Raw genomic sequence first — 23,160 nt, forward strand, 5'->3', positions numbered from 1 at the left:
AGAGTAATATTTATACTGGATTGACCTGCTATGAGAATACGATATAGAAAGTTATGCAAAGTGTCATAAGTTATTCTCATGGTGATAATGGTGTATACCACCTTTCGACCTGAAACCACTATGGACCCTAGATGTAGAGTCGAGTGCTTTATTGCTGATCAAACATTGTTCGTAACTGGATAACCATAAAGACAATTGATGGGTACTCCACAAAGCATGCTGAGAGACATGAGTGACCTAGATGGAATTTTTCCATCCTGCGTAACAGGATAAATGTCTATGGGCCTAATATTGAACTGGACAAGGATGACACGGTTTATACCTTGTGTTCAATATAAACATGAGGGCAAAAAGGTAATTATACACATAAGTATTATCACAGAAGGATTTGTCAGATCACATGACATTTTCGTGTCTTGGATAGCAGTGATGTGTTGCTAGATACCGCTCACTGTTTATTATGTTAAATACGTGATTTAATATAATTGTCAATGCCGCAAAAACCTACAGGGTCACACATAAAGGACAGATTGATGAGAGATAGAGTAACTAAGGAACACCGTAAGGTACGGTGCACTTAAGTGAATTGTAGAACATCGTAAGGTACAGTGTACTTAAGTAGAATACGAAATATGGTAAGGTACCACACGCTTAAGTGAATTTGGCATATTATAAGATATGAGCCAAATACACTTAAGTGGGCTTTTTAGCTCGAAGCCCACACAAGTGGTTCTATAAATAGAACCCTTGTGCAGAAGCATTTATTGCGGTTGCATTTTCTTTTTCTCTTTCTCTCTCTCTCACTCAAAGCCTTCATTCATAGCAGCTAGCACTGAGATTGAAGGAATCCGTTCGTGTGGACTGAGTAGAGGCATTATCGTCGTTCAACGTTCGTGATCGCTCCGTAGATCTGCATCAAAGGTTTCAATCGTTACAAGAGGTAAATATTCTATCACTGATCATGCACATTCGTAAGGATCACTAAAGGAGAAAATTTTAATTTCCGTTGCGTTTTGGATCGCCGTTCTCCTTCAGGAGCGGCTATATATATTAGTTTTAACGTAAAATATGATTAATGAGTGTTTTTATAATAAAATCTGATTATCCAATCCCTCAGTCATTACATAAATTAAAGAAATAAAAAAATAATTTACAAATAAAAAATAAAATAAGAAGAAAGACACCACTTTTAAAGAAATAAAAACATAAATTGAATTTGCCTAGATTTAAAGCATGTCCTGAATTATTTTCCCCTCGGTTATATTCAGAAACCGATGGAATACATGTTACTTATTTAAAAATATAAATAAAACATTGCGCACCTTAACATTATACCTCAGTTTTTTTGTTGAGTGAGGTGAAATTTTTGTCATTAAATATATTATTTATAGTAGTATCAACTGGGGGTGGCAAACAGGTCTGCTTGCCCCGTTTAGACCCTCCTAGTAAAAGCCCACAAAAAAAGGGTTAGGACGGGGCGATCATAGTTGAGGATGCAGACCTAAAACTTAAGCCCGCCCCACCAAAAAGTGAGGACGGAACAGGGAAAGCTCACGAGCACTGCACTTTTTAAGCCTAAAAATGCAAAATTTTATGTAAATTCTCGTGCCTGCAAAAGTCCACGAAAAAAAACAGGGCGGGACGAGCAAACACATTAGAGCGTGAGAGTCTAAACCTTGACCCACCCCGCGCTAAAGTGCGGGCAAAACATGCATGCTTAACGAGTCGAACCCGTTTTACCATCCCTAGTATCAGCCAAGAATGAAACACAAGATCATAACCTCTAATCTACCTCTCACTACTGAATCTAATCAAATTGTGATCCGCATAATGCGTTGGGTTAAACATAAGTGGTTTTAACTGTTCAACCTATATAAACATCACATGCACCTCTTTTAGATACACATTCCATTTACAAGTCTCGAATTGCTTCTAAGATAATTCATTGACTAGTTGTTGGAATAGTAACATTATAGGTCCACTCCGTTTCGTCGCACCAGAAGCATGCAACATCTCATATAAAATTCATCTTTTATTCCTAATTCCAGCACGATATAAATGATTACGAATTTTCAAACATAAAGAAAACAGTTTCAATAATTATGTGAACATTTATAAGTCAATTTATTTACTTTTAAAGGACTTGTCAGCCAAAATAAATAAATAAGTCCCTAAAGATTTATGTAAAAATAAATCAAAATTAAGAGAATAAAAAAATCAATATGATTTTAATTCTAACCATCGTTTACAAATAATTTAAATTTTTTAATTAATCTATAATGACAATATAATTTTTTTACAATGTTAGTTTAATCATAATTACTAATTTATTTGAAAGATTTAAATTTTATTTTGAAACTTAAAAAAATAATATAAAAGAAGGGGTGTGATGCATTAATATTGTAAATTTTTTTACTGTATAGTGCTTAACAATTCATCTCTAATTTTAAATTAAAAGAACCATAATATATGGATACAATTTTTCTTTTTGGGCCTGGTAGTGTTTTACCTTTAAAAAAAATCATATAATAGGCAGCATAGGAGGAGGGAGCAAATAAGCGTATAATGGCGGCGGCACAAGAAATATGTTTATGTTTACCGGAGGAATTATTGGAGTGCACCTTCAAATACCTCGACGGCGACAACCGCAGTTTCATGTCACTCTCCCTTGTGTCCAAACAGTTTCTGTACATCACCAACCGTATACGATTCTCGGTCACAATCACCGATGAAACCATTCCTTTCCTTCCTCGCCTCTTCCACCGCTTCCCTAACCTCACCTCGCTCAACCTCACTATCGTACCCAAAACTGTAGAAGAAGTGAACGCTCTTCTAACCCTAATCTCCACTTTCCCTTTAGACATCAAATCGATCCGTCTACGCCCCAAACGCATACTCAGACCCATTCAGATTCCTGCAAATGGCTTGATAGCTTTGTCCAAAACTATGAAAAATATGACATCCCTCAGTTTTTACCAAATGGGTCAATTCGACAAGAAGAATTTATTCTTGATCGCTGATTGTTTTCCTTTACTCCAAGAACTCAATCTCTGTAATCCCTGGCTTACTAGTGACACAGATTTTATGGTAGATCATAAGGATCCATTATTAGCACTTCCCAATCTCCGCAAGATTAACCTATATGGTAATTACATCGGTGACCCAGACCAATTTGCTAACTTTCTCCGCCATAACTGCACGCAACTTCAAGAGATCATGCTGAGTTTGGGAAATTTGGGAAATATGACTGTACTAGTCCTCTAATATATTTATAGTTTTTTTTTTTTTACAGAAATAATATATTTATAGTTGAATTACAGTTTTCTTATCAATTTGGTTGTTCTTGCAAAGTTTTTGTTTTGTATGTATATATATTCTCCTATATACTTTCACTACATAAATTCTGATATAAACATCAATAGAGGATTTTAATTTTCAATGTGGATTTTCCATGTGTTAGGCCAAGACTCTTTCATGATTGTGCCAGTGTGGATTTTAATTTGATTGTCCTGTCAAAGTTTGAAGTTACTTCATTTTGGATTGGAACATGCCAATTTATCTTTCCATCTCTGGATTTGTTTCTATTTGCAATATCATTCCATCTCTAGAATTGTTTATAGTTGTAGACACCTACTGAAATATGACAATGGCTCTTTCAACTTCCACACAAACCTTCTCCCATGCACTGCCTTTGAGTACTTGCTTCATAATAGCCTGTCATGGTTGCAGACAGCGTGTGCCAATACATAGGCTGTCACCTACTTCCATCAAAGCCACAGAAGCAGCAGTCACGCTAATGGTGGACTCGATACACATGTATCTCTTGCGTGTGCCAATACATAGCGTTCGTTAAGAGACAACTTTAATACTTCAATATCTCAGCTACACATATATCTCTTGCGGCCAACCGAAGACTGTTGGATAGAAATAGAAGGATTGATGGAAATTTCTACCCAATATATGCACTAAGTCTAGCCTTCTCACACCTAATGTAATAAGGAGTAATGTATAAACAGAGGGAATGAATTGAGAGAAACAAGTTACTTTGTAACAATAGCTGCAACATCATTCAAAGTCCAATGTACATGAAAGAATGGCAGTAGCAGAAGAAGTATATTCATATTTTCCGGAGGAATTGTGGGAGTGCATCTTCAAATCCCTCAAGGGCCACAACTGCACTTTTAAGTCACTCTCCCTAGTTTCCAAACAATTTAGGTACATCACCATCATTATATGATTCTGGTTGTGTAACTCGAATTGGGTGATTGTATGACTAGAATCCCATGATTTAAATCATGATTTGAACCAAACATGGCAAATTCAATTTTTTATCATCTTGATTCAAATTAATTTTTCATTTGATTCAAATAAATAGTTTTTGGATCTGACTCGAATAAATAATAAACAAGAGGTAGAGAAATGGTACCTAGAGAAAATGGAAGTATGAGAAGAAAGCTACGGTGAAGAGTCAGTCACTCTAAAGTGAGAAAGTTCAAGGAATTAAGATGTAAATTACATAAAATTCTCTAATCATGTTTTTTATTTAATTAGAGTGTCTCATTTTTATCTGGCTCCACATCTTTGTTTTTCTCATTCTTAAGCATTGGTGCAGCAATTGATTCACAAATAAACGTCAGCAACACACAATCTTTTTTTGTTAGAGAGAAAGATTAAAATGAGTACAAGATGTTCTCAACCCTTACATCCAGATGGAACAATCCATAAAGAGCAAAAACTAGCAAAAATTAAAAAGTCAAACTAGAAATTAAGTAGCTAAGCAGTATAACAACCTAGAGGTCCAATCCTCCCACTTACAGGCTACAGAGCCCTTTGATCTAACAACAAACTAATCTCATGCCTAACACTTAAAAAAATGACAATATCTTCTATTTCATTATGACCTCATCGAAAAAAGGATGTCAATTCTACTGAGCCATATAGACTAAAAGACAGACATCTAGATTAAAATTGTAAATTACACTTTACCTTATCTTTCAGAAAAGCCCAAAATTTTTTAAGATTAATCCTCACAAAATCTATCTCAAATGTTTTGGGAAGACCAAGCCAGGTGAAAATGGTCTTCCAAATACTCATTGCAATAGGACAAGACAAGAACAAATAAAGAATGAGTTCTTCTGATCCAAAACACAATTGGCACACATCATCGTTTCTACCAAACAAGTCCTCTTTTGGCCAAAACATCTTTAGTTGGAAGCATATTCATGAAAAGTTTTCAACCGAAAAAATCAATTTTACTAGGAATTTTGGACTTAAACAATAATTGCAATTCTCCTAGCAAACTCTCCTCTATCACTTCAACCAAATTACAAAGATTCTCTCAGTGAAGCTAAATTTGATAGAGAAGCCCATTTCCTTACAGGAAAATAAAAAGTTAATGAAAATAGAAAAGACATTAGGAATTTATACAGGTTCAGTCAAGAAGATTTAATCATGTTTCTGGGATTTGATCTCGAGAGTATTTAATAATGCTTAAGAGCTTTTAGTAGGTTAAACTCTCGAAGCCCCTTATACAAGCACTACTACTAAAACACCTATCACAACGGTTGGAAAATGGATACCATCACGTCGGATCAACCGTTGTGAGGTAGGATGTGATTGTACGTATGAATGATGCTTTCCACCACGGACGTGCGACCGTGATTGTATCTACGTAGTGCGCTACCTACTACAACGGTTACATTAAAAAACCATTGTGATATCCTTTAATGCAACATATTTTACAGTGGTTACTTTAAAAAACCATTGTGATATCCTTTAATGCAACATATTTAACAACGGTTGTGCTAGACAACCGTTGTGATATATAGACCTGAGTTTATTATAAATTATATGGAACACTTATCTCGTCAATGCTCACTAAACATATAACCTTTCAATCTGCACTAAAACATTATAATATGAAAAATTAAGTTATATTATAGAACAAATTAACGTTTAATGCTTGAGAAGAGATCTTAAACTCCTTATCCGCATTTCGTTCTTTAACAGTCAGAACTTGATTTAGTGATTGTAGTTCTCCAACCCCCTGCCTTCACCTCTAATTCTTTTTGCAACATATTATCTACTTTACAGACAATATTAGAGGTGGAGAGAGAAGCGGTTGAAGACCTACAATCATTAAACCAAGTTCTAACTATCAAAAAACAACATGCAGTTAACGGTTTGAAGATTTCTTGTCAAAAATTGAACATGTACTTATTTTCTAATACAACTTTATATATTGTATCATAATTTGCTAATGCAGTTTGAAAAGTTATATATTCGGTAAGAGATTGGAAAAATACTCAAACCACATAATATATAATAAATTCATCTTTTAAACAAACATTAACAACAACATTCATCAACAATAAATTATAAACAAGAAATACAACATATCAAGTCATAAAATACTTCAAAAACATACCATACATGTCCCATAATGGCGTGTCCATAATAAAATAAGGATGAAGCTAAATTTAGAGTAGTAAACTTAACATCCATACCTACAAGTTTGCAACGCTAACTTTAGCTCAGTCCTTTTTATTGAAATAAACATCTCTACCTGCAAGTCAAAACAAAAAGAAAGTTCATACATCATGAAACAAGTTATTGAAACATATTTAAAAATAAAACTATAGAGAAAACAAACCTGTAAATACGCATTGATTAAGATTTTATGTTATGTTATGGTTTAAACCACTGCATTACTCCATGTTCAAATTTCAACTAGTGTGCTTACATGTATTTCAAGACACCCTCTGTTCAAAACCAACGTTGAATGGTAACTGTTTCCTACTTCTTCACGAAACCTCGATGGTGACCGCTCCAACGTGTTGTCGACGCTGCCTATCAAGGACTAAAGACTTATAAATTTACTAAATCTTTTACATGACATGGCTTAATCGAGTGGTCCTCTTGAAGGAATAAAGATATATGTTGACTGTCCTTCTCGAGATTCTGGACATGTTTCTAGGTCTGGGTCTTGGGGATTTATCCATGAGAGTCCTTCAAACCACGTATACCTGTGTCGACGACCCGGTCGATACTTCATCGTTGGTCTGTCGACGCTTTATCATTAATGCTCTTTTTAAAGACATTTCATTAATGCTCTTTTTAACTCAATTTTACATTCTCTGTTGACTTTCTAGTAGCTGAAAATTCGAATGTAACAAAAATGTAAGCTAGTTAGTGTAATGGTAAAAAAGTTTATTTTTGACTCAAATGTGAATGGTTCGATCCTTGTTGCCTACACTTTCATTATTTAGATGTATTATTTTACTCACAAAAAAAGAAGTTAAAATGTGATATTATTTATCTACCTTCCTTTTTATTGGGGCAATTTTTAAAATTGGCACAAGATGTTATGAAGGTGAAGGTTGAACTCGATAATGAGTTCAACATAAGGATCTGGGAGTTGCCTCCATAATTCATGGGATTGACATCCAGAGAGATAGAAAGCAATCGAGATTTTATGCTCAAGAGACATACCTGAAGAAGATTTTCGACAAATTTATTATGTCAAATTCAAAGCTTGTTGTAGCACCGACTAATCATCAGATTAAGATGAGTACGACTCAAAGTCCTGGTACTGAAGTCGGCATAACCTATATGAAAAGCATGTCATTTCAAGTACAATAGGTTCTTTGATGTATGTTACGGTTTGTACAAGATCAAACATAGCATATGCAGTGAGCCTTGTAAGCAGGTACATGGTCAATCCTAGAAATGTGTATCGACAAGCATTGAAGTGGGATTCAACCTCAACATAATTGCTAGTCGTAAACACAATTCAACTGCTAGCCGAAACATTTCGAATGCCAATCAAAAACTCAATTTTAAATAGAAAGCTTTGAAATACAAACAACATTTTCTTGGAGAACTTTCGGTAATCAATGCCATTACTAAAGAATATCTATTGGTTCCTCATTCATTTTCTTCATTAATCATATCCATGGAAGGGTAAAAGGTTTAGTGTACCTATAACTATTGGACCCATATACTCGACCCACTCTATATGCAGCTACCCACCATTACATATGATCTAACAAACCCTTGCATTCCATGTCAGGAAACATTAGGTGGTTATAACCGTCTTCCATATATAATGTATCCACCACTACCCCACAGGTACGTTGGCTTGTTGGAGTGCTAACAACAGACCTTGGTTTCACGATCTCAGATCCACCATTTCTAGTTCTTTGAACGGAACAACATTCTTAATGTTTCTCCCAAACCTTATGAATTTAAGGACATACTTCGAATCTCAATAACAACAGTTTATGTTTTTATTTCTTTAAAAGTGGTGTCTTTGTTTTCATTTTATTTTATATTTTTAACTTAATGATCTATTCTTTCGATTATATTTATAACTAATGGGTTAGATAATCAGATTTTACGATAAAATCACTCGTTAATCAGATGTTACCCTAAACCTAACTTATATGTAGCGGTTCCAAACTTATACGCATCATACTTTGAGATGGATTGAAAGATAGAAAAAATCTTCAATGTTCTTGTATCTTGAACAAAATATTTTTTCTACTCTTGCAATCCATCATAACATAATGATGTTGATGTTGTTGTATTTTTGGAATAACCTCCATATGTTGTCAATAAAAAAAAAATCCTTAATTTATTGATTTTCCCGGTTGACAACATTGAGAAATTTATTCCTAAACATGTTGTAAATTACAAGCACATGCATCTTGTTCTCTTTCTTGTGAAAGAATTTTCCATTAATATATTTGCTCAAGATAAGGAAATCTTTGAACAGATATTTGTGATGAATTGCAAGTGAAGAAAAAAAATTCTCTTGATACGAACATATAACTTATCAAAAATTTGATGCAAGAAATTCATTGAACTTGAAAAGAATGCACATAAAGGGTATACAACAAAATCTTGATAACAACAAAGATTTGTTGTTCTCCAAGAATAACAACGACGATGAAGAATTAGATCTGTCAAGGTCGCACACCCCCACCACCCTTATTTATCTATTCAATTAAAATACTCTTTACTATAATTATTAAGATTCTAAATAATTTCTACCGACTCTAGTAAGTCACAACTTATTCAATACACCACTATTTATAGGAAATACACCCTTACCCTATTAAAAATCACAAAGAATTCACAAATAACTTTTAATGAAAATTGGGGTATTACATATTGTAGTATAGGAGTTGATGCATTGCACACATATCTGCATTGCGATTGAGTAATTATTGAGAATGATTCATTTGTTTAATTATTGTTATGAAATATGCTATCATTCACTATTTTATGCATCAGTAACATTTTTGAATGTATTCTCACCTCCTAATTGTTTTGTTTGTGGTGTTATGTATATTTATGGTACTTATACTCAGGTAGAGGAACATTAGCTACTGTTGAGATGAGGATGCCATAGAGACCTTCTTTATTATTTTACTATTTTCATATTATTTTAGTTGTCGCTCTGATATGTAGCACTGTGAGAGGTTACTTTGTTACTTTTGTGCTCTGTGGGTTTTGATTAATTTTATGAAGTATTTTATGTTTGATACAAATAAATGGTTTCGATATTTTTTTTTTGAGTTCCGCTGTTCATTTATATTATAATTTTGAGATAGATGTATGTTGAGAATGTGTAACACCGATGTTGAGAAAGATTATATGTTGTATTTTAATAAATAAAAAGGGTATCAGGTTTTAGGGTGTTACAATTATAACTTTTACGTAACCGATTACAACATGCTTCTGTAACGTTCCTGAAACTGCTGATGTTGTTGTCGTCCCTCAGCTTGTTGATGCTGAATTCCCCTTCCGTGATCATGACCAATATTATGTTATCTTCATCAAAATCTTCTCTTGCAACCCTGTCTTCATTCACTTGAGGTTCCTTCTTGTTCGTATTGCCCTATCTTGCAAAATGATTGAACTGTTGACAAATAAAGCATTGCACCTTGCTTTTGTCAATCCTCTTCCTTTCACCTCTAATGTTACCTTGACCACCATTTTTGTTGCAGTTTCTCTCACCCCTTTCACAAGTCGAATTCTTGAAATTTGGGAATCTCTTCCACCAAAATTATGAAAAATCCATTTACTCTTCATGGACCATTTTTCTTTCGATCTCTTGTCCTTCTCATTGAGACGAGCTTGCAAAGCGATCTCCGCCTTTGCCTTATCACTACTTCTTTCCCCCATCCTTTGCTGATGAGCCTCAAGAGAGCTTTGTAGCTCCTCTTTTCTCATTGTTGCAAGATCATTTTATTCCTCAATCACTACAACTATGTTATCAAATTTTACCGTCAAAGAACGCAAGATTTTCGCGACAACATACTGCTCCCTAACAGTTTCTCCACACACCTTTACTCGATTTACCAAATGAGCAATTCTCGTCGTGAAATCGTGGATTGTCTCTTTTTCTTCCATTTGAATTAGTTCAAGTTGACGTTTGTAAGTTTGTAACCTCGCCACCTTCATCTTGTCAGCCCCTACACATTCCATTTCCAATATTTCTCATGCTTTCTTTGACGATTCACAATCACCATTTTTTCAAAGTTGTCACCATCCACACATTGATGGATCAAAAATAACGTTTTGTAATCTTTCTTCTTTTCTTCCTTACGTATAGCTCGCTGTGCATCCGTTGCACCCTCGACAAGAGGACTCACCCCGTACTTGATCACTTCAAGAATATCTTGGTATTCAAACAACACCTTAATTTACTTGCATTATTTATCGTAATTCTTCGCATCAAGGATGCGTAGGTTTGTAGGAATTCTTTTATTGGAGACATAATTCATGTTACACACTAGGTGTTCGGTGGATCGAATCAGACTCTTGATACCAAAAGTTAAAATTTGGAATCACCCGATTGGTGAAAATATATGGTTTGAATGGAGAGAGAGAGTATTATTGAGGGTGAGAATATTAATTTCATTAACAATTAATGATGATACAAGTTACAAAGTGGATTTAGACACAAGTAACAACCCAACATAAATCGGAAAATTGAATTTGCATGTCCGTAATCGATTATACAAAATATGAAATCGATTACAACTACTAAAAACTCTAAAAACACTAATAATGATGAGCGATTACTACGAATCCGTAACCGATTGCACCTACAATAAAGTCACTTATTTTTCAATTTATTTGATTTTTTAAGATAATTGTAATCAATTCCCCGTCCGTGGTAATCGTTAGAACACTTAATTATGAAATTTCTCTTAACAAACAAAACTAAAAAAAAAAATTGTATAAACTAAAATCAATATTTATTTTAACTATAGTGATAAACAAAACTCATTTATCCCTTACAAAATAATTTTCTAAAAGAAATATATTATTTTGTCTCAAATCGAAATCGTTATCCAAAATAAAAGTGTAATCTAAAAAGTTCATTTATTTATAGTTGCGAAGGAATTGTGATGTCTCTAGATAATTACAAATTTATTTGTTTTAGTTTTTAATTGAATAAACATAGAAAGAAGCCATGCCGTTTCATTTCTCTCCTTTTTCCAACGTCGCATAGAAACCATAACACTTTCTAGAATTCTTCTTCTTCTTCCATTTTCACTCCTTATTTAAAAAGGGCGCTTTAACTTATTTTAGGCAGATTGCAGCTGGTGTGTTGTGAGATTTCCCAGAGATTAAGTTTTCATAGCTACCATGGCTGCCAATGCCTTAGACGAGCAAGGTTACCAAGTTCCCCTGACAGTTTTGGTTGATAAAGAAAGAAACAGAGTTGTGTATGCTGAGTCAGGTAATGATTTTGTTGATGTTCTCTTAAGCTTTTTAACATTGCCTTTAGGGACTATTGCTAGACTCGTGGCTGTGGAGTCCAATATTGAAGCCGTCGAATTTGGAAGTTTGAGCAAACTGTATCAAAGTGTGTCAGAACTTGATGAAAAATGTCTATGGAATCAAACCTGCAAACAAATGCTGCTTAAGCCCAGGAACTCAATGGAGGCTTATTGTAAGAAGATGAAACTGAACATTGACGAAACAGCAAGATTGATGTTCTTTTATTGCAAGGACGATAATTGCACAGGAAAAAATGGATTACATGCGAGTACCCTGAGGGATCAAAGATGCATTTGTGGAAAGATGTTGAATGTAGAAGTCACATTAGATTCCCCTGCAGAGAATGGTTTTGTTAAGGAAACTTGTACTTTTATTATTTCTGATGATCTTTGTGTAATGCCTAATATTCTTGGAACAAGTTTAAATATCTTCCAAAAGCTTGGAATCAATGACATTGATGTTATTGATAAACAAACCGTTCATTTCAGCAAGAGCGAGGCATGTTATCTAACTTTTGTCTGTTATTTTTTCTATTTATTATTAGGAGTATATTTATTACACGCATTAATTCTTTAACCATTTGTTTGAATAGGTAATTGATCTTCTCAAACTCTCTTTGACATCAAAGACTCCTCTGTCCGATGTCATCTTTAAAAAGGATAAGTTTGTTGGTAATTTAGATCCAAGGAACCGATTGGAATTTTGGACTGGAGAGGTAGATGAACAGCGTAATGAATCTAATAAGATGTCTGTGAAGGTAGTAAGAAGAAAATCAAATGAACAAATTTTGTTTGTGGAAGGAGATGAAGATTTTGCTGACTTTGTTTTTAGTTTTCTCACCTTTCCGATGGGAGGAGTGGTATCCATGTTTAAGGGACTCTCTTTTTTAAACTGCCTCGATAATTTATATAACAGTATGACTGAGTTATGTCCAGTCAGGTGTTTAAGCTCACAATATGTGAAAAACAAATTAATTAATTCTGTAATTGGCATGCAATTTGAACTCATGAATCAGATATTACCCATTGATGTGGAGTCATCTGCCTATTCCATTTCTAATAAAGATGTGAAACTTGTTAACCCCAAATCCCCTAGTTCAGGAGGATTTGTAAATGGACCAATGTCGTTCATGGTGACAGACGACTTAGTTGTGAGCCCAATGTCATCGATTTCTGGTCTTGAGTATTTAAAAAGAATGAAGGTTCCTCTGAATGACGTGGAAGAAAGGGTTATCAGTATTGGTTTGAAAGAGGTAAAAAGAATGTGTGAGATTTCATTTAGCACTTTATTTTACTTAATGTTTCTTGTGTAAGATTCATGACAAATCACAGTCTGATTGCAGGGTCTCAGCATACTAAAAGCTTCATTGACCTCAACATCTTCCTTCACAAATGGTCTCAGCTTCTTCGTTACACAGCAGTTCTCACTTGAAAAATTTTAATAGTCACATTACATATCCCTTTGAAGCTCCGGAGTATAAGCTATAAATGTTGGAGTACCACTGTTGTAACTTGAGATTAGAGAGTAGTTGATGGACTCTATTTTATCAAATATTTTCTTGTCTTTCTTACTTGAGTCAAGTCCATTGGATCTTAAACGTGGAAATAAATGGTGGGTGGTCCATCAGATCTGATACCAGCAGTCTAAAAAATGTGGTTGAGTTTAATTTAACCCTACAAAACCATTTGATAGATTGAGGGATGCCTCCACTTATAAACTCATGTTCAGGCCATATATTATCCGATGTGGGACTCTTAACAATATATGTAAAAAATAAAAAAAATAACACTTAAAAAGAAACAGAGGGAACACTTCGTTACATCTACATGGTCATGTCAACCTTCCATTCACTATAATTGACCTCCAAAGCTTCTATGATAAATATCAATACCTATTAATCTCTTTTACCACTTAAACAGACTAGATGAAAAAAAGGTTTGTTGATTTATCTGTTTGTCTACTTGAAAGCATCCTAGTCTCGGTGCTTCTAGATTGAGATATTTAGCTTTTGAAATTTGTAAAAAGTAGAATATATAATGTATTTTAAAGATTAAGATTAGGGGATGTGTTATCAAATTCATCCCAGTGTTTATACAATCTGAGTTTGATCATTCAAAGCAACCTTGAGAAGTGATTTGTGAAATGCTATTTGTTTAAAGGTATTTTTGATAAATAATCGCTAGTCTTTAAATATATTACTTATAGGATCAACTAGTAAATCATAAAATATATTGTGCATAACCGTAATAATAGAAATAAACCTTAACTTTATAAGGAAATAAATACATAAATTCTAGTTAAAGAAAAGGGATTTCGACGGTGTCGAGATCCTTGTAAAATGCAAGGTAGTCGGACAACTAAATTGTTGCAAAAGGAAAGTGAAAAGTAAGAAAATACTTGCTTAAATATGTAAAAATTGGTGTGCAGAATCATACATGTTTGCTCGCTCACTCACTCGTTTCTCACTCTTTTTTAGGTACTTTGAGTTTTTTTTAGAGTTTTTTATCTTGAATACTAACACTAGAATCCCTATATACACTAATACATAAATAATTGCATACATCAGCTCCATTCCAAGCGATCAACACGTATCTCGTTGCATGATTTCTAACCTCCTAGCTTGCTTCCACGTGTCTTCAATGCATGGATAAGATAAAAAAACAGTTACTCAATCTAATCTCGTCGTTTCGCTCCAAATTTTACTGTCCACCACCAGTCTTCATCGAATCCCTGAGAATGTCATGTCTCATACTTTGAAAAAATATGTTAAGTTCCCATTTTCAGGTTTAACGTAGCTCTTTTGACACCATATACTAAAGACCTTTCTTGTCAAAACGCTATCAAACATCATTATTTCAATAAGTATTTTATGAATTCTTTTTCCTCGTGTCGAGTTCATGATGTCGAAAATTCCATGCCAACAAATTGCCCCCCAAAGTGTAACTTTTGAGCAATTAAGAGATAAGGGCGTTTTTGAAACTTCTCACAATTGTGCCAAGTAATGCATTTACATCATCGTCATCATGGCAACTTTAGAAAAACATCTTTTCAAGACCTGCAACCACCAAACCTCATCATGGCTCAACTTTCCCAGGAAAACGTGGGACACCAGGAACAAAACTTTTCATTCCGCCTTTGAGCAAAAAACACGTGTCCTCAAATTGGCGCCATTTGTCCAAAAGGAAGAAACGAAGAATTTTTTTCCATCACTATAAATACCACTTCTAGTTGTCATTCTTTTTTCTTCTTCTTTCCACCTTCTGATTTCTCAAAGAAAAAACCCTTTTTCAACTGCATCTTCTTCAATGCTACGCTTACTCTCTGCAACCATGGCTCCTCCATCAAAATCAAAGAGTTCATTACCCATTGCTGCTAAAGTTAAAGTCCCAATTGCTGTTGGGAACCAAGTTTATGTCCCAGAACCACTATTAGAGGAAGAGAATGTTAGAATATGGAAATCCCAGGTACTCATCGCTTTCTCTGTTTCTGATAAAACTCATGCATTTCTAGGTCCACTCCCTGACCCTAATGCTAAGGCTGAGAAATTGACGGAACTTTTTCCTTTTTATCATCATATACCAAATCCATAGTATATTCTAAACAACTCATTTACCTGAATTATATGAGCGCTTCTTTTCGCGTCTTTCGATTTACACCCTCTACTAAGAACAAAGAGGATTATATTGATTGGTTAGACAAAGTAGAGTCAAATAAAGCGACAATCTGGAAGGTGTAAGGCCTTTATGATTTTATCCAGTTGTCTAGGGTTGGCCTTTCGTATTGTAAAAAACATGCTTGTCGCAACGTTGTACTTTTGGGAAGGTACGACAAACACTTTTCAACTACATTGTGAAATTATCACACCCACTTTGTTTGACGTGTCAGCCATTAGTGGCATTTTTAACACCTTAAACCCCACATGTAATTTTAACGCATAATTCAATTGAAAATACAACTACAAGGGTGTCACACACATTAAAAATCAATCCTGTTCTATAACACGAGTTACAAAACTTATAACACAACACTTGTCATCGCATATTCACATTCACTTAGGGTATCATTGCAACAAAATCAATCAAACAATTTATAATTGCAATTTCAGGTATAAAATCTCATAACTTCAAACTTCATAATGCAATAACAAATATCATGATGTTCATATCATCACCATTTAAACCTCGTTGAAAACATAATGCCAAAAGGAATTAAAACAGAACATTCTTAGTCCGATGTTACATTGACCAAAGCAAGACCCTAATAAAAGAAACAAAAACTACGGGAAGCCACTCTGAGAGCTACCTTCCACTTACTACAATAAAACTACTCATAAGCATCTCCACGATGTCCATGTAAAGGCAATATTCAAACAAAAGGGGTGAGAATACACTTCAATAATCAATGGTGAAAAATAATTAGAAGTAAGTTATTGTATAACATCAACATACACAATGCTTAATCAAAACCAATACACCAAGTATTCCCATCCAATAACACATCATTAACAATCAACACAATGCAACACTTACGCAATGCACTCAACACCGACTCGACATGCATGTGGTACCAAATATGAACACTTAGGTTCATCTCACTCCATGATCCCACCCATAGGATCGATTCACCCTTGGAACCGAAGCACACCAAAATCTCTACCATCACCCTAGGTAACGCTTTACTAATCCCCCATAACAATTCATCACCATAGGATCGAGGCTCACCAAAATTGGACTGAAGTCCATACACCATGATGCATGAATCTCAATTAACATGCATTAACACATCAAAGTTCACCACAAAGGATTCCCTTACACATATCTCATCATTCATGTATCACATCATTCTTCAGGGAATCATCAATTCATTTTATAGTGTTATTAACATCAATAAACAATCGCAACTCATCACACATTATTACATGGCATTCATTCATATCACTTTACCCGATAATAACAACACATCATCACAATCATTGTAATGATTCACTAATTAACCAAACAAATCATCATAAACCACTATATGGTTGATAATCAACTATTATGAGTGTAACTTAGCCTTAGGAAGCCTATAAGCCCTTTTAAATACGTTAGAAAAGGTTTCGTGCGGAAAAAGTATATTTTTTAAGCGAAAAAGTAGTCTATGTGTCAACATATACGATCCATAGGTTGACACATAGAAGATTTTTTTCCTATGTGCCGACACATACGATTTACAGGTCGGCACATATGCTGTGTTTTTAAAGCATGTACGTTCAGACTCATGTGCCACTTGCATGTGTCTTTTCATGACCTTCATAAGTCGATACATGACATTTATAGGTCGAGACATGACCTTCATAGGTCGATACATCCTGCAAAAAAATTCAAAAATCAGCTTTTTGACCATCTAAACACTCCCAAAAGCACTAAAAACTCGTACCACGAAAACCCATCAATTAAACCTCTTTTTTATATGGTTATAGCTTCCTACTTCTTCGAGGAAAATCTATGTTAGTTATTTTAGTATTAAGAATGCATAATATTAGAGGTTTCATGTGAAAAATATGTATTTTGTTTCTTCTATTTGTAATTGAATAAATAGTTATATTTTTGGTGTTGTTTGAAAGTAATTTATAAGTTTATTGTCAGTTTTTTTCCCTAAACTAATATGTATATGTTTATAAATGGAGTATTTTTACCATATAAGTTGGATTTATAAGGTTAAATTCAACCACAATTTTAAGATTGTATCAAAGCCTTGTTTAAGTTCCATTATCCTGTTGAATAGAAGTGTTTAATTATTTTGTTCAAATTTTCTCTCATTTTGTCTTATCATCTAATTAGGTGTTATTTTTCCAAATCTTATGTTATCTTTATTTTAGTGAGCTCTGTTAAATATATCTTGTGTTTTATTTTACACTACTGGGATATTTATCTTAGTTTTTATAAATATATATAATATTTTTATACTCTTTTTAGAAAAATTATATATTTTCTAGTAGTAATTAAGATGTAAATTACATAAAATTCTCTAATCATGTTTTTTATTTAATTAGAGTGTCACATTTTTATATGGCTCCACATCTTTGTTTTTCTCATTCTTAAGCATTGGTGCAGCAATTGATTCACAAATAAACGTCAGCAACAGACAATCTTTTTTTGTTAGAGAGAAAGATTAAAATGAGTACAAGATGTACTCAACCCTTACATCCAGATGGAACAATCCATAAAGAGCAAAAACTAGCAAAAATTAAAAAGTCAAACTAGAAATTAAGTAGCTAAGCAGTATAACAACCCAGAGGTCCAATCCTCCCACTTACAGGCTACAAAGCCCTTTGATCTAACAACAAACTAATCTCATGCCTAACACTTAAAAAAAATGACAATATCTTCTATTTCATTATGACCTCCACGAAAAAAGGATGTCAATTCTACTGAGCCATATAGACTAAAAGACAACATCTAGATGAAAATTGTAAATTACACTTTACCTTACCTTTCAGAAGAGCCCAAAAACTTTTAAGATTAATCCTTACAAAATCTATCTCAAATGTTTTGGGAAGACCAAGTCAGGTGAAAATGGTCTCCCAAATACTCACTGCAATAGGACAAGACAAGAACAAATTGTAGCGGGAAATTCACGATCATCAAGCTATTGACAAGCTAGAGATCAAATAACAAGAGTCGCCACCACGCTTTTATTGTTTCCAAAGGAAAAGGGAAAAAGTACGAACAAAACCCAAAAAGTAAGAAGTTTTCAAATAAAAACTAATAAAAGTCAGAGATCACATGTAAGGGGGTTGGTTATACAGATGGAAGGTGTTAGCACTCAAAGTGTCTTAGGTACTCCTAGGGAGTCCTTTTTGTGTGTATATGTATTTTGTACAAAGTCATGTTTACAAACAAATAGAATGAAGGGATGAGAAAAGAAGTCATTAATTATATTTTTGTGTTTGACAAAACCTTCGGTTCACAAGCAAAGTATACACAAACAAAATATATCACACAATATGGTCCAAATGGACAAAGGGAAAATGACATTAACTGTAAACAATTAGAATGATATGAACAATGACAAATGAAATAGAGTGCTAAAAGTAAATTGCATTAAAGTAAAAACTTGAAATTAAAAGTTAGTAGTTAATTGGTTAGGAGTTAATATTGTTTTGTTTTTGCTTTTTTATTTCAATACATTCTTTGGGGAACACTCAACCCACTTATCACAAGCATGAATCCTTGAACCAAAACATCTTCCAAAGGAAGGAAAGAAGGCCAAGTTTCCACACAATACCATGAAAGAGGGGAGACTTACAATCTCATTAACTAGAATGCTTATGCCTTTTATGTCATAAATTTAGCGCTATGTTAAGCAATCGTAATTGGACTTATGTAGAAGTCACAACTATTTGAGGTTGGGCAATAGAATTTTGGTGTTAATGCATGTTAGAGACATAATATAATAGACTATGCTCATGAGACATACCACACACAAAAGAAAATATGCAAAAGGTGTGGCATAATCTCATCCATACTCATGTCAATTTTCCAATCAACTAGCATTAGGACTTTGAGATATCATAGGCCAAATGGAGTGAATGAATGAAGAAGAGGAATGGGATGAAGTGGGAGGGGAATGAATGAAATCACAAATTGGTCAAAGGAGGACTTTTGCTAAATTAATATCATTCATTCATTTTGGGAGATGGAATGTACATTCCATCAATCCCCTAAATCCAATGATATTAATTTGACAAAGTCAAATCAACCTTGACCAAGACCCAACAACAAGAATCAAACATAAACAAGTCATCACAATTGGTCAACAAATTTATTTGACATTTATTCAAATTAAAATACTAAAATAGTGTATTTAAATTAAATATGGTTTGTCCAATTCCTAAAATCTCATCAAAACACCAAAGAAATGGCCATGAGATTTATCATATGTCAAACAAGGTCAAAGGACCTTGGAGAAAAAATTTCATAATTTTTGGACATTTAAAAATATTTTTAAACAATTAAAAACAAGTGCAAAATCAATTCATTCATGAAAAATATTAATAATGATCCAAAAAATAATTTTAATTCAGAATATGAAAGAGAAAAATATTTGATTTTTTTTTTGGTGAAAGTTCCATATTTTTTGGATCATTATTGAATTTAATATGAATTATTGAAAATAATGCAATTAAAATAAAATTTCAGAAAATCAAAAATACGTGGACCATCTGATCTCCCTCATTAATTGAGGTGGCAGATCAGATGGTCCCTAGCGCGCGTTCCATGTGGTCATTAGTCAACTGCGCTGCACATGTGGTAATTAAAACCAACGCATAAGATTAAAACAAAATGAATGGATCATGTGGTTCGGAGACTTGCCAACGCATCGCCGGAGCCAGAGCTCCGATCATCTTCTCCGGTGGACCTCATCAGACTGGTGTCACATCCGCGAAAAAACAATCGGCGGGCTAAACAAAAACACAACACAGAGCCGCCACTGCGCATTATTTATCCCAAGATAGGGAAAGGAAACGCTCAGAGAAACCTGGAAAGGAAATGGTCTTGCGACCAAAGAGAACGGGTAAGGGAGTCGGTTACGCAAGGGGAAGGTATTAGCACCCCTCACGTCCGTCGTACTCGACGGGATCCACGTTCTAAGAAAAGAAAAGGTTGCTAAAACATCACACACACACACACACAGGGAACGCAGGTGGGGTTAAAAGAAGGGAGCTCGATAGGACGTCGCATCCTATGCCTACGTATCTCGTCTGGAACGAGAATCAGAGCTGCCGTAGTTCGGCTCACGCACGCCAAACAACACACATACACCCACAGGCAAACCTGGAACCCGACAACCACTCGATGGAATTACGCCAGCTTCCGAACCAAACAAACGCAATCAGGATACGTACAGCCGATCGCTGGGCTTACGTCCATATCCTGACACACAAGCAGATAACAAGCAAACACACACAAAAAGAAAAAAAAGTGCCCGGAGAGGTCTCGCACGACCTCCTGCCTACATACCTCGTCTGGAACGAGGATCAGGGCGATGTAGTTCCCCCTCAAGGGAAAGAAATTCTAGCCAGAAACCAAGGGGAGACACACTACCAGGGAGTTGGACTCGAGCCTAGTGTTGTCATGCATCATTACCCTATGTTCAGGTTTCTACCTACTTGCACAACTGCAAGCTAATCCTATCCAGGAAGAAAGCAAGCATACAAGCATACAGATCAAAACAAGCATTTCAAGCAAATATTCACATAGCACACACTATAACCAGTCAAGTGAGGCTCAAACAATGGGTTTGACTGCTGAAGCAAGTCATCTGTACATGGGTAGTATTCGCTCTTAACCTTGCCATTACGAGGCTAAGGTGAAGCAGATGAAAGGTGAGTGAAGATTAGACTTCACAACTCTTATCCCTGACCAGGGAGAGCTTCAGACAAAGGAGCGTGGGTCCAGAATGGAGGGACCCTTCTACGCTCAAAGACTCTGACTCGATTGTGCAACAGCACAAGATCTTGGGTTTGTGTCCCAATGCATCAACACACAGCCGTGCGAGCAGAGGGACGACTCAACAGAATAGTGGGGGATAGATTGCATATCCCTTTGATCCACCAATTGCCTCATAGAGGTCTTTACCTGCTTGGCACAAATGTAAACAACCACAAACATCGCCTCTTAAGGAGGACTTCAGACAGTTGCCTGGCCAAGTAACAGGCCAGGTCTTCCAGACTACATGAAGAATAGAAGTCCTACCTCAAGTGGTTTAAAAACCAAGCAGCAGCAAGCAAGTTCTTAAAGAACTGTAAGCAACTTAATGTACCTGAAATCAATCAAGTATCATCAGTACTCAGACAGACAAACAGTAAACAGCAAATGTTAATCTATACGGACAACACAAGTTAATGCACACAAGTGCAAGCTATAAGCTCAAGCTCAAGCTTCACAACCTACAAAACAAAGTCAAATTAGTTCTCAAACATCAAACAAATCTCAATTCAAATTGCCTTGAAGCAATCTCCTTAAGCATTGTGCATTTCATCCTGAAAATCCACACCAAATGTGAGAAACTAGACCACTAGGCCAAGCCTAGGGTCCAAAAGGGAGAAAAAAATCTAAACAGAAAGCAAAACCAATCCAAAATCAAATTAAGGCAAATCAAAAGCAAATGCAATTGGTCCCATGCTCATATCATTTACCAATATCATTTCATGCACAATTTGGTACAAACTAGGTCAAATACAACACCAAAAGTCCAAACAGAATGACTTCAATAAAAAGCATACCAAAACAACTCCAAAAATCCTCTAATAATTCACACCTAAACAGGACACATTCAAGGTATAGAATGTCAATTTTCAGCTCAATTGGACAAAAGGAACTAGGTCAATAAAAATCAAGAAAACCAGACACAATTATTCAAGCCAATTCATAGCATCAACACAAGCATTCACTTCAAAAATTCATAAAATAGTGAGAACAATTAAGAAATGAATGGTACCAAAACTATGATGTCCTACAATGTGTCTACAATCAGCACACCAAATATCACATTCATCCAAAACCATATGAGAATTTCACAAAAGATATACAAACATGTGTCACACAATGTTGCACAATGAACACACAGTGGAGAAAATTATCAATCAAATGGAAAATGCCATAGAAAAATCCAGAAAAATTCACATGTTATCTTGACATATCAATGATCATACATGCAAAATTTCAATCCAATCCAACAATCATAGGTCATGCAAATAAATTCATGAAGTTGACCTAGCTAGGTGTGGCACAAATTGTCACACCTAGATTCAAAAAATCATATCTCAAATACCAGGTATCCAAAAATCATAAACTTTACATGGAAATCACCATCAACATGTCCAGAATGAGCACAAAAATTTTCAATCATTTCTTTACAAGTATGAGCATTTCATGTTAAAAATGGTGAAGTGTACAAAATTATGACACATTCTACAAACCCTAGGCTCATTATTTTTCTACTCATGCAAAAAAAAATCCATTAAATTCTACACATTCTCATGAGAAAAATGCAAAAAATTGCACTCAATTTGGATGATTTTTGAATCCCATAGGAATTTTTGAAGTTCAATGAATCAAATGAAATAATGAAAAGAAAAAGAAATAGAATAATTAATTAATTAAATAGGCAGTGGCATTTTTGAAAATATGTGGAACTTTGCCAAAACGGCGCCGTTTCAGGCGCGGAAATGAAATAATCTCATTGGCTGGAAGCGGCGGTAAACAACAATTTGAAAAAGCCAGGCAAATGAATGGATCAACACGTGTTATCTTCGTCTTCTTCACCAAAACAAATACCAAAAAATGCAGAAAATTGAAGAACATCGAATCTTCA

General features: G+C 34.6%; 2 protein-coding genes across 2 annotated transcripts; both read left to right on the forward strand.

Annotated features, from left to right (window-relative positions):
- Nucleotides 1-2,565: 2,565 nt before the first annotated feature.
- Nucleotides 2,566-3,264, forward strand: LOC127131213 (uncharacterized). Its single transcript, XM_051060146.1, has one exon. The coding sequence runs from the start codon at nt 2,566-2,568 to the stop codon at nt 3,262-3,264; it is 699 nt and encodes a 232-aa protein (XP_050916103.1).
- Nucleotides 3,265-11,664: 8,400 nt separating this feature from the next.
- Nucleotides 11,665-13,240, forward strand: LOC127131214 (uncharacterized). The gene is made up of 4 exons (XM_051060147.1): nt 11,665-12,297; nt 12,392-12,556; nt 12,815-13,051; nt 13,142-13,240. Exons 1-4 carry the CDS (start codon nt 11,665-11,667, stop codon nt 13,238-13,240), a joined length of 1,134 nt encoding a protein of 377 aa, XP_050916104.1.
- The last annotated feature ends 9,920 nt before the right edge of the window (nt 13,241-23,160 follow it).

Source organism: Lathyrus oleraceus, chromosome 3 (genome assembly GCF_024323335.1).
Source record: "Lathyrus oleraceus cultivar Zhongwan6 chromosome 3, CAAS_Psat_ZW6_1.0, whole genome shotgun sequence".
Lineage (NCBI taxonomy): Eukaryota > Viridiplantae > Streptophyta > Magnoliopsida > Fabales > Fabaceae > Lathyrus > Lathyrus oleraceus.

Excerpts from the sequence above, each read along its gene's own strand:
- LOC127131213 (XM_051060146.1), top strand. The coding sequence starts at position 2,566 with ATGGCGGCGGCACAAGAAATATGTTTATGTTTACCGGAGGAATTATTG.
- LOC127131214 (XM_051060147.1), top strand. The coding sequence starts at position 11,665 with ATGGCTGCCAATGCCTTAGACGAGCAAGGTTACCAAGTTCCCCTGACA. Across the intron at positions 12,557-12,814 it reads CTAATAAGATGTCTGTGAAG|ATATTACCCATTGATGTGGA; the intron begins GTAGTAAGAAGA and ends CTCATGAATCAG. Across the intron at positions 13,052-13,141 it reads TCAGTATTGGTTTGAAAGAG|GGTCTCAGCATACTAAAAGC; the intron begins GTAAAAAGAATG and ends GTCTGATTGCAG.